Source organism: Ursus maritimus, unplaced genomic scaffold, assembly GCF_017311325.1.
Source record: "Ursus maritimus isolate PB19 unplaced genomic scaffold, ASM1731132v1 scaffold_29, whole genome shotgun sequence".
NCBI classification, from domain to species: Eukaryota; Metazoa; Chordata; class Mammalia; order Carnivora; family Ursidae; genus Ursus; species Ursus maritimus.
The window spans coordinates 25,708,577-25,720,943 of record NW_024425452.1 but is presented as its reverse complement, the minus strand read 5'-3'; the positions used below and the strand labels follow the sequence as shown (position 1 = coordinate 25,720,943).

Here is a 12,367-nt window from a genome sequence, read left to right as displayed (position 1 = left end):
TGAGCACACCCAGCAGCAAATAGTCTATGTGGTTTGGACGCTACAAGAGAATCCATTGAAACTTTTTTGAAACTTTTTTGAATCTATTGAAACTTTTTAAAAATTCTCTAAGTAATATAATATTTCTGTGTCTTGGGTTCCCCCCTCCCCCGCCCCCAGCTTAAAGCATGACCCATTGACTGCTACTCAGAAAGATAAAGCTGTATTGCTCTTGAGTCATTAGTTTGGGTGTCATGCCCAGACCCAGCAGTGAGAGATCCCCAGAAACCAGGCTCATGCTTTTATCCTCTATGGGAATTTTGTAGGCCAAAGAAGTGAGTGAGAAATTTGTAGGTGTCTGACAACATTAACAGTCTTGAGAACTAAGCAGAATATGAATTGAGAGCCAAAGAAGGGCTCCATTCAGAGTCCTCCATTCAGAGGGTTACAGGATGGAGTTATAAACTTCTGTGGGTAGGCAGAATGATTAAGTGTGTGTATAACTGACACTCAAGGATCTGGGCTTCATAACTGTCCCCTCTGGAGGTTATGGACTCCCTAACACAGCAACTATAAATTGAATTTTAAGGTCCCATCAGTGTTACCAACAAGAATCCAATCCAAGAGGTATTTCCATGAAAATCTCTACTCTGGAATCTCTTTGATGATGTAGGATGATACATTGTTTCTTAGTTGGCATAAGAGGATACTTAGGGTTCTATGCATGTTATTGTCATTTATCTGTACCTGTGGGGAGTGCATGGGTAGAGATCTTTTACTTCATTGAAGTTTAGAATTGGGTATAGAAATATTTAAGAGAACTAAAACCATAGTATTAGTAATTTTGTTTAAAAGTGATCTATCATATAAAATCCTAGAATATGCAGACTAATCTATTATGCTAGAAATCAGGGAGTAATTGCCTGGGGATGGTAATGGAGGGAGGGAGGAAGGGATTGGAAAAGGCATTTGGAAACTTTTGGGGACAATAGAAATGTGCATTATCTTGATTACAATGATGGTTTCACTGGATGTGGTTTATATGTCAAAATTGGTCAACTGTACAAAGTTTAATATAAGTAGTTAATTGTGCTTTATTCTTCAAACTGGTTAAAAAAGAAAGGAGGGGTGCCTGGGTGGTGCAATCATTTAAGCATCCAAACTCTTGGTTTCCACTCAGGTAGTGATCTCAGGGTCAAGGGATTGAGGCTGTGTGGAGCTCCTGCTCAGTGGGGAGTCTGCTTCTCCCTCTCCCTCAGCCCCTCCTCCCCTCAAATAAACATATAAATCTTAAAAAGGAAACTTTCTAGGCTTGGGGAGCCTGGGTGGCTCAGTTGGTTAAGCCTCTTTCTCTCAAATAAATAGGTAAAATCTGAGAGAAAGAAAGAAAGAAAGAAAGAAAGAAAGAAAGAAAGAAAGAAACCCTAGGCATATGAATAGGATAGTAAGTTTTGAAAGTAAAACTTGAAAGCTTAAGGAAGCTCTAAAGGCTTGGTTTTTACAATTTTAGGAAATAAAATATTAATTTCCAAAGAAATCTCTGAACACTCTTGTGTATGCATAAAAATCACCCCCGGGGTTCCAAGAAAAAAAAAAACAACCAACAGTTTTCACCCCTCTCTCCTAGCTTACCTATATGTATCAGACCTGGGAGCCTCCCAGTTCAGTCATATGATTTTGTTAGATCAGTGTTCACGTTTATATTATTATGACCTTGTAAATAGTATCTGTAGCTGCAAAAGTTTACTACAATTTCTTGCATAAAGTTTTGTTTTTCTTGATGTCATTAATTGCTCTTTTGTTCAAATGCTTCTTTTTCTTTTAAAATGCTTATTTTTCTATGTCCTTTATCTCCACACTCCCCAGCTGTGTAAATTTCTTCTCTGGACCTTCACGCACAGCAGGAACTTTATCATTTCATCTTGAGAGTACTGCTCCTTCAGTCTTGACTGCTCCAGTCTGAGTTAGCTGCTTTCAGGCCCACAGTCCTGTGGGTTACTATAGCCTTTCCTGGTCTTAGATCCTGGGCTCTCTGGATCCCGTGACTTCCTTTCTTTTGTGTGTGTGCACATTTGGTTTTGTTGTTGTTGTTTGTGAAGTAGATTTTACAGTAGTAGCAAGAGCACCCTGGCAACAATTCCTGAGTTGCTCTGTGATCATCTCCAAGAGGACCCTCGTGGTTTTTACAATAGTTCTCTTTCCCACTTTGTTTCTGATTAGCTTCCAGGAAGCTGAGGATGAGGTAGCTGAATTCCAGGAGGGAAGCAGAAAATGAGAGACAGAGTTGTGGGCACAATTAGTTCAGGCTGAACGAAGAAATAGAGACTTGCAGGCTGGTAAGGAGACTGAAGCTTGAAGTGGAAGCTTTGAAGGCAGTGGTGGCAGTGGGTGCCGATGCCTAATGTGCTAGGTTTATCAAAATGAGAAATATACTTTTTCAGGTGGAACTGAAGAGCAGTCATCAACAGCAACAACAACAGAATAAGCGTCAAGTGAATTTTTGAAATGAAATGTTTTCTTTCACGGGACCAAGGGAAAGTGGTTTAGAGTTTAGAAGTTCACTTAGAAACTTCATAGCTGTCAGTTTTCTAGCTATAATGTTCCTATAATTTTCAAAGGCTGTCTGATTGTTTTGACAGACAGAGTGCCTCCTTCTACAGGACTTTAAAATTACATATTTGACAGACACAGTTATTTCATTATTGTTCATTGTCCCTTCAGTTTTGGAGTCTCCTTTGGGTTAAAACGTTAGCTTTAAAAATGAATTTTCAGTAGTAAAAAGATGAACCCTTTTCGTTGCTCTTTACTACCCGACTTAGTCAAGGCAAGAGTATTTCTGTGTCTGGGGAGTGAATGGGTTTGGAGAAGGTAGTGGGAGACTTCAGGTAAGGGGTAAGGAATTTGGACTCTTAGTGGTAGTTTACACTGGCCTTACCCTGGGCTGCGTTCAGCCTGAGAACCCAGAGGTTCTCTCACCTGGTTCACGGTATTTGAGGCAATGGTTTCATTATTTTACTTCTCTTCAGAGAGAGACTTCCTTTCATTTTGATAGAGCAAATCTATTTTTTTCTGAGGCCTTGCATGTTGGAAAATATTTTTATTCTATCCACACAGTGAATTGGATATTTGGCCTTAGAATTCTTGATTGAAAAAAAATTTCCCTCAAAATTTCATGCTTCACTTCATTGTCTGCTAGCTTCCAGTGATGCTTTTGAGAAGTTTAGGCCATTCTGATCTTAATCTTTGGGAGATGTTTTTCAATTATTTTATTAAACATTTTTTCTTCCTTGTGTTTCCTCTTAACCTCTTTCTAGAACTCCTGTTATTTAAAAATTGGCCTTCTGGACTGCTATTCTTCTTTTTCTTTTCCTTTTCACCTGTCCTATGCTGTTTTTGTTTGTCTAGTAAAAAACTAATCGGAAGCTCTGAGCATGTATGTTTGTCTACACCCAACATTCACTGAGGGAGATATGATTAGAACTTTTTCTTGAGGGGCGCCGCGAGTGGCTCAGTCGTTAAGCGTCTGCCTTCGGCTCAGGGCGTGATCCCAGGGTCCTGGGATGGAGCCCCACATTGGCTTCTCCGCTGGGAGCCTGCTTCTTCCTCTCCCACTCCCCCTGCTTGTGTTCCCTTTCTCGCTGGCTCTCTCTCTCTCTCTCTCTGTCAAATAAATAAAATAAAATCTTAAAAAAAAAAAGAAAAGAAAAAGAACACTTACAAGTAGAGAAAGAGAGACTTCAAGTTCAGAAGGAAGGACACTCGCCGTGATTTATCGCGGTTGCCATTTAGCAAATGTTTGTAAACCATAGGTTTTTCTCTATATTGGGTAATATAAAAATGGTTGCAAGATTAGCTATGGGTTTTTTTCCTGTTTAATGTCAGTGTTTTCAATAGGAAAAAGATAGCTATGTGTGGGTAACTGTATACTTAAATAGTACATTACATAAGAACTGTATGCCCTAGCATAAACAGTATAGCAAAAACTATTGTGCTGTACTCTTTGTTTTTTTTTTTTTTTAAAGATTTTATTTATTTATTCGACAGAGATAGACACAGCCAGCGAGAGAGGGAACACAAGCAGGGGGATTAGAAGAGGAAGAAGCAGGCTCATAGCAGAGGAGCCTGATGTGGGGCTCGATCCCGTAACGCCGGGATCACGCCCTGAGCCGAAGGCAGACGCTTAACCGCTGTGCCACCCAGGCGCCCCTGTGCTGTACTCTTTGAATTAGAAAAACTGCATAGAATCTTGTATAATCTGTGCACTCAGTTTACAATTATGTCTATGTAAAATTCTAGCTTTGTGGTTCTCGATGGGGGGAAGGCTAATTTTGACCCCCAGAAGACATTTGGCAACATCTGGAGACATTTTTGGTTGTCAAAATGGGGAAGTGGGAAAGGTTGCTACTGGTATGTAGTGGGTAGAGGCCAGAGATGCCTACTGATATCCTGCTATGCACAGAACAGCGCCCCACAAAGAAGAATTATCCAACACTAAGTGTCAATTTTCCGAGGTTAAGAAACCCTTACCCAGCTTATGTGCCTCTATAGCTTAGGTTTATAGCTTCAGATTATTAAAACCTCAGATATTTAAGATATTAGGGTAGTTACATAAATGGCCAAAAACTTTAACTATGTAGCATTACTGTGAAGTATATTGAACATAGAAAGTGATGAAGATTATAGGTATTTTATTGCTATGTTTCCATCTATAAATAACCTGAGATTGAGAAAGTAATACAGGGAACATCAGAGATTGTCTAAAATGGGTCACTTTGAAAAGCAGTTCATTCCTCTAGCTATTGATTCTTTAGAAGCAGCACATACTTTTTAAGGTTTAGTTCCCTTTTTTCTTTGAATTTATCATCTTAGTTTGGATAGAAAAATTGTCATTTCAGCCATGTACTGAAGTCTTAATATAAGTGAATGGTTGAAGCTAGTAAAACTGGTACCAATATAAAAATGGTACTAGTGGTCCATGAGCTTGAAATCAATGAGTGGTTATTTTTTTTTATATTTATTTTTAAATTTTTTAAAAGATTTTATTTTTTTATTTGAGAAAGAGACAGAGATAGCAAAAGCAGGGAGGAGAGGGAGAAGCAGGCTCCCCACCAAGCAGGGAGCCGGACATGGGGCTTGATCCCAGGCCCCTAGGATCATGATCCGAGCTGAAGGCATCTGCTTAACCAGCTGAGCCACCCAGGCGTCCTGAGTGGTTATTTTTTAAATAAATATTAACAGCTATATGGGAGTCAGAATAGGGGTAGGGGGAGGATGACCTCTGTATCAGATAATGATGATGATGATGATGGAATAATGATAGTAGCTGATGAATGAGTTTAGGGAAGCACTTATCACACACTATCTGATCTAATTTGTAGAACAATTTTGAGAGTAGCATTATTATTCCTGAATCTGAGGCTCAGAGAAGTAACACAGTAAGTGAGAGTCTGATCTCATATCACGGTGTATTTTGTCTTGCCCCTTTCTGAGGAACGGAGTTTGTATCTTCAGTCCTTTTGGTATTTATTCCGAGACCAAGGGCTTGCTTAACCTGGTGATTTGCCTTCAGTCCCCTGAAGGTGCTTTTTCCACAATCCAGATTATTCTGATGCACAGTAAAGTTGAGAATCACTGCAAGAGATCGCTTTGAATTTTCTGATTTCTAGGACTGATAATGTAGCTTTATTTTTATTTTTATTTTAAAGATTTTATTTATTTATTTGACAGAGACAGACAGCCAGCGAGAGAGGGAACACAAGCAGGGGGAGTGGGAGAGGAAGAAGCAGGCTCCTAGCAGAGAAGCCTGATGTGGGGCTCGATCCCACAATGCCGGGATCACACCGTGAGCCAAAGGCAGACGCTTAACGACTGGGCCACCCAGGCGCCCCTGATAATGTAGCTTTAATACAACTCCTCTGTTAACAGATACTACTTGGATTCTGCATTTGTTCCTTGTTAATTTAAGAATGTCTTGAAACCATACGTGATATTTGAGTGTGGACATATGAGAAAAAAATATATTTCTGCTTCGTTACCTTGACTTTGAAACAGTGTTATTTTTCCATAATCAAAATAAATGCTGCTATCGTAGAAATAAAATTTGCCTATACTAACTAAAACAACAACAAAGAGTATTTCTGATTGCATCTTTTGTTCTATTTTAGGTTTTTCTACTCCTGTTTTGTATCTCCTCTTATGGTCTAGGTTCAAAAACACCAAAGTCCACTCTAAAGAAAGCTTTATCATTACTCACACATCCCACTTGAAATAATACAAGTAGTAACTGTCAATATGGATGCATCTGGCTCCAGTGTCCACACAGTATGTTATGGGTCTGAAAATACATAATCAAAATTAATTTTTTAAAAAGATTTTATTCATTCATTTGACAGAGAGAGAGAGAAAGAGAGAGAGAGAGAGAGAATGCACAAGCAGGGGAGCAGCAGAGGAAGAAGAAGCAGACTCCCTGCTTAGCAGGGAGCCTGGTGAGGTGCTCAGTCCCAGGACCCTGAGATCATGACCTGAGCCAAAGGCAGAATCTTAACCAACTGAGCTACCCAGGCTTTAATTCTTTTAAAGGTAAAATTAATTAATTCTTTTAAAGGTAAAAGGAGCCACCAGCTGCTCTGGAACGCTATTCCCAAGAAAACTGTGATCTCAGCTTTTTGGAAGGTATCTGTCACCTTCCCAACCCCTGCATCACTCCCATCCTACCTTCTTTAGTCAGGAAAGTATTTACTTTTATAGCTAGTGATGAGTGTTGGGGGGTAGAGAGTGTTTAGATGATGGAAAGGCCTAGCCTAATAACATACTCAGATGATTTAAAAGTTTTCAGCCAAAATTAAACCTGAGTGGATTAAAATATCCAATTATTTGCTACTTAATAGAGACACTCAATGCAAAAGGATATAAACATTCTCCAAGAAAAGTAAAGCCAAATGAATTAGACAATAAGAAAGAAACAAAGCTGGAGTGACAGTGTTTAAATAATATCTAGTAGACTTTAATGGGAATGGCATTAAGCAGAAGAAGATCTTTACGTGAGAATATAATGTTAATCATTTTGTACCATAACGTTCTCTTTAAGTCTCTTATCTATCCAGCTTTCTTTACCAACAGAACACAATGGTGTATGGCAGCTAGAAAGGGGTCCCAAGATGGCAACTGAAATTCAGACAGATTTTGAAGTTTTTAAATTCTGATTTATTTTTATTTTTATTTTTATTTTATTTTTATTTTTTAAAGATTTTATTTATTTATTTGACAGAGAGAGAGAGAGACAGCCAGCGAGAGAGGGAACACAAGCAGGGGGAGTGGGAGAGGAAGAAGCAGGCTCATAGAGGAAGAGCCTGACGTGGGGCTCGATCCCAGAACTCCAGGATCACGCCCTGAGCCGAAGGCAGACGCTTAACCACTGTGCCACCCAGGCGCCCCTGATTTTTTTTTTTAAATTAAACTTTTTATTTTGGGATATTTGTAGATTCACATGCAGTTGTAGTTTTTGTTGTTGTTGTCGTTGTTGTTGTTTTTAAAGTAGGCTCCACACTCATGGAACCCAATGCAGGGCTTGCACTGACAACCCTGAGATCATGACCTGAGCTGAAATCAAGAGTTGGATGCTCAACTGACTGAGCCACGCAGGTGCCCCAAGAACCCACAGTTTTTTGACTGAATGCGAAGAAGTCTACCCTAAGAGATAGTCGTAATAGTCCTCTAATAGGATTGGAAGTTACCAGAACATGGTCTTGGGAAAAGTCAGCTTCATTTCCACATCTATCAAGCTATAAAACCTTGAAATCACACTCTCATCGTATGAATCTGGTGCACCAATTCAAGCAATATGTTTTTTAAATGAATAAAACTATTTAGAAGCAGAAGTCTGGCCTATACAGGGGCACCTGGGTGGCTCAGTTAAGCTGCTCGCTTTTTATTTGGTTTAGGGCATGATCTCAGGGTCCTGGGATTGAGAGCCGCATCAGGCTCCATGCTCCTCAGGGAGTCTGCCTCAGGATTCTCTTTCTCGCTTTGTTCATTGGCTCTCTCTCAAATAAATAAATCAATCTTAAAAAAAAAAAAAAAAAAAAAAAGTCTGGCCTATACAGTTTGCGCCCGAGTGTCCAGGTGGGGCACTCATGAGTTCTGAAATCGGGATAGATTTAAAAGTTACAGACTTTGGGGCTTCAAGAAAGGCAACAGTAAGGGCACGTTAGCGACTCCATCGCGTGCCTTGCAGTAAGGAATTTCCGATTTCCTTTTCTCCTGTTTAAATGGCAGGAATTACTCCTGAGTCCCCGAAAGTTGTAGGGTGTCTCAGTGAAGTCTCGGGGTTTGGCCCCCTTAGGCCCAGGGGAAGTGCGACCCTCCTTTGGAACGTGGGAGGCAGGAACTTGATTTGGCAGCACCCCGATGGTGCTCACATCCGCAAGCCTTAGATTTTCGTCTTTCCGGGGTTCAGGCCCAATCACTTGTTCCCCGGGGAAGAGCTGACTTTGCCCTCGCCCCACACACTGCCAAGGCCAGGAGGTTCCGGTGTGGAAGGAACGAGTCAATACAGGTGGAAACCCTTATAAACTCAGGGGCACTTGGGCCCATAGGTGCTGGGGAGAAGGTGAAGTGACGGAGATGGTCACGTGCAAGACCTAAGCGCAGGCGGGCCAGCGGAGCGTTCTGAGTGGGAGACTGGGCCGCCGGGAAGGGGGCGGGGTTTATTGTGGGCGGGGCTTGTCGTGGGCGGGGCCCGCCCCGCGCGACTCAGGCCTAGCCTAGGTTGGAGCGTGGTTAGTTTTGAGGCACTCCAGATGGGGACGCTACCAGAACGAAAAAATATTCCACCGTGGGTGAAACCTCCGGAAGACTTGAAAGATCCCGAGGTGTTGCAGGTCCAGACGCAGCTCTTGGAAGCTATGTTTGGTGAGTGAGTCCGATCCTGACCTGGGTGCCCCGGCCGGGGCGTCTTGGTCTCCGTGGGCCTGAGCGCTCATATTCTTCCCCAAACAGGCCCAGCTGGATCTCGAATCCCGTACATCGAGCAAGTGAGCAAAGTCATGCTCGAGCTAAAAGTTCTGGAATCCTCGGGCCTCACGGAGGTCGTGGTTTATGGCTCTTACTTGTACAAGCTCAGGGCCAGGTGGATGCTGCAGTCCATGGCCGAATGGCACCGCCAGCGACAGGAACGAGGTGAGAGGCCTGGGGACGCGGGGGTGGTTTTACTCCTTCTGTAGCCCTCCTCTCCCTTCCTCTCTTCTCTCCGCAGCCACCACCAGCACCTCAGGCGTCACCAGGGGCGGCCCTCCATATCTGGGCTGCCCCTGAGACGACTGTAATGCCGTCTGTTAGTTCTAGAGACCCTGGAGTAAGACCAGGATGAGAGGTGGCCTGGCCTCTTAGGGAAGTGTTACCTGAGACCTGATCCCCGTTCTTCCCCTCCCTCTCAGCACTCCCCCTAGCTTCTTGGGGGGAATATTGGAATGGGCTTGGCGGCCCAAACTTCTGAGATTCCCAAGAATCCCAGGTGCAGAATGCCAGGCTGGGAAGTCCCAGAAAGGAACCTTGAAAGAGGCCGAGAACTGTCCAGGCTCTGCCCTCTCCCCTCATGCACACTTGTTGCTTTCTGGTGCAGGGATGCTCAAACTTGAGGATGCCATGAAAGCCCTAGAGCTAGGTCCTTGGAGGAAGTGAAGCCAGTTTGCAACCAACGTACCTGGAATCAGGATTTAAAGAGAGTAAACTGTGTCTCCAGAGCTGGAATGGATGTGGTCTGGTTGAAATTCTGCTCCAGGCTGACAAGGAAAAACCAGCTGATTTTTGGGTCTTCGCCTTTGTCTTTGAGTCCCAGTGTGGCTTTCCCCTCAGATTTGCTAATTAAAGAATAAAATTTTAAATAAATAGCTCCTTGATGTTTGAAGTACTGGAGATAACATGCCAACCAAGGTGGCCCCTGAGCTTAACCCTTAAATAAAACTTTTAAAGCTAGAAAAAGGTCCAGGAGCACACATGGTTCGGGTTAAAAGGTATAGGAGTTGAGTTCAGAGATGCAGCTTTGATCAAAACCCAGTCGGTTTTATGGGAAATGTGATATTGTCTGGAACCGACCTCGATTCTTTTTTTTTTTTTTTTTTAAGATTTTATATATTTGTCAGAGGGAGAGCACAAGCAGGGGGAGTGGCAGGAAGAGGGAGAGGATGCTCCCCGATGAGCAAGAGCCCAGATGTGGGACTCATCCCAGGACACTTAACCGACTGATCCACCCAGGCATCCCTGACCTGGATTCTTTTAAAAAACAACTCTAACAGGTTGACATAATGTGTAAAGTGAAAAACAAATATTCTCCCAAACATTGAAATGCCAATACCTTCTCAGTGTAGTAGTTTTATATACTTGTAAGCTTAATGGAAGACCACTAGCTGATAGGCAATATAATGAGACTGAACTATGGACTAAGTGGAGAACACTTGTCACTATATTGGAATAAACAGCATTTTCCTAAGTAATGCTAATATTTACATTTACTTATAAATTTTTAATAGATACTACATTCATATGGGTCAGAATCCCAAAATGATAGGAAAGTCTCTCCTATCCATTTATAGGATTATAAAAATTATTATCTGCATAGTTGTCCATTTATGCACCTGTTTCTACTCTCCAAAAATAAAAAACTTTATTTCTTTTGAACTCTTCCAGGGTTTTTAAAAAATAAGATTACAATCATAATTGTAGATTCTTTCCTTCCCTTATAGTTGGTCATGATTCCATATGATTGGTTCCCTACCAAAGGATTTTTGGATTGTTCCCAGTCTTTGGCGCTTCATAGTTGTGGTGAATACCTACAAGGTCATTGTTTTGCAAGTGTGCAAGTTTTCTGTAGGCCTATAAATAGAGGGAAAATTGCTGATCCAGAGAGGAAAATTGTATATATAATTTTGCTCGATACTACCAAATTGCTTTCCACAGGGGTTGAAATAATTTTACACCCACCAGCAATATGAGATTGCCTGTGTCTCCACAAGCTCACCTAGAGATGATTGGCGAACTTTTTTTGCTGATCTGTTAGGTGCAGTCTTCCTGAATTCAGTACTTCTTGCTTGAGTCTGCTTTATTGACCGGCAGTCGTGGCTCCCTCAGACTGCCCTCCGCTAGTTCACTCTTCAGTCAGTTGGCAGTGAGTATGTGTGAAAATGTAAACTAGGAGAGAGGGGAATTCAAATTCTGCGATGCGAATGAAATACAATTTTCCCTTGCCCTTAAAGTTCAGAAGTTCTGCCCTAAGGGCGGTGCTTCCAAGTGTAGAAAACAGCTTTAGGTTAATCTGTGTCAAAGTAGCAAAATTTGGAAATTTAAGCATATGCCATAAATTCCATGCATGCCCTGGGACTGAAGATTTTTCAGCCTTAAAAAACACAAAACTTTGAGAAAATTCATAGGAAAAGTTTTGAATAACCTGAAGATTAAAAAAAAAAGGTCTTGGGGTGGCTGCCTTTTTTTACTCCCTTGAGTTTTAAACTTTTGGCCTTGTTTTCCACCAAGGGTAAGCACAGGATTAAGAGAAGCAAAACAGCTTTCATTATAATGGAAATAGAGGTCTGCCCTACTGAAGGGCGGGCTTGAGCACTGCGGAGAGGGAGAGGGGCGGTAAATCTAGGGCGGGGCGTAGTCAAGGAAAGCCAGGACTGCTTACAAAACAATTGATAAACAAGCAAAATCCAATCTAAGTGGAATCCTTTGCGCGGAATGGTGGCTAACAACAGCCAACGCTGACTGAGAGCTTCAGGCCTGCTGCGAACTCCACCAGGCTCTTGGATTTAGTGACTCACCTAACTCCAAATATTGTTACCGCTTTACAGATTAGGAAAATGAAGGTTCATCAATCACATCCCCTGCTCACGATTCATATATTCACATTTAAATAGGTATATAAATTTTGAGGGTCACAACTCTGCATGGAATGGGGAAGGGGGAGATTCCGAATGGGTGTAGACGCCCCTGGGTGGTCCTGGCACGGATTGCCCAAGCAGGGCTCCCTCCCGCTGAGGGCTCCCGGGGAGGCGCGGCCAGGACTCCAGGTACCCAGGGCGTCGTGGGGAATGGGGCTGCCCGGCCGCCAAGTGTTTGGAGGAGTTTGAGGGTGCCTGAGATTGGACCTGGGCAGGGGGGTCAGGGAAGGTTCCCCAAGGAAGTCAATTCTGGGTGAGAGGCAAGTTAGCTGTCAGCAGTCAGCCTGGCCAAGTGGAAGGGACTGGAGAGCCGCGCAGCCCAGTAGAGAGAACTCGGGAACCGGCGCTAGGGCCGCGTAGCTGCGGCCGGAGGAAGGCGGAGCAGACGGGAGGCAAGGCCGGGAACGCTGGAGGGCTGGTCCTCCCAAGGCTTTGCAGACCGCGCCGAGAGCAGG

General features: G+C 42.8%; 1 protein-coding gene across 1 annotated transcript; it reads left to right on the top strand.

The window, feature by feature from the left end:
* Nucleotides 1-8,708: 8,708 nt before the first annotated feature.
* DPPA5 (developmental pluripotency associated 5) lies at nucleotides 8,709-9,699 on the top strand. The gene is made up of 3 exons (XM_008684905.2): nucleotides 8,709-8,889; nucleotides 8,977-9,156; nucleotides 9,599-9,699. The coding sequence occupies exons 1-3, from the start codon at nucleotides 8,778-8,780 to the stop codon at nucleotides 9,655-9,657; spliced, it is 351 nt and encodes a 116-aa protein (XP_008683127.2). The 5' UTR covers nucleotides 8,709-8,777; the 3' UTR covers nucleotides 9,658-9,699.
* Nucleotides 9,700-12,367: the final 2,668 nt, after the last annotated feature.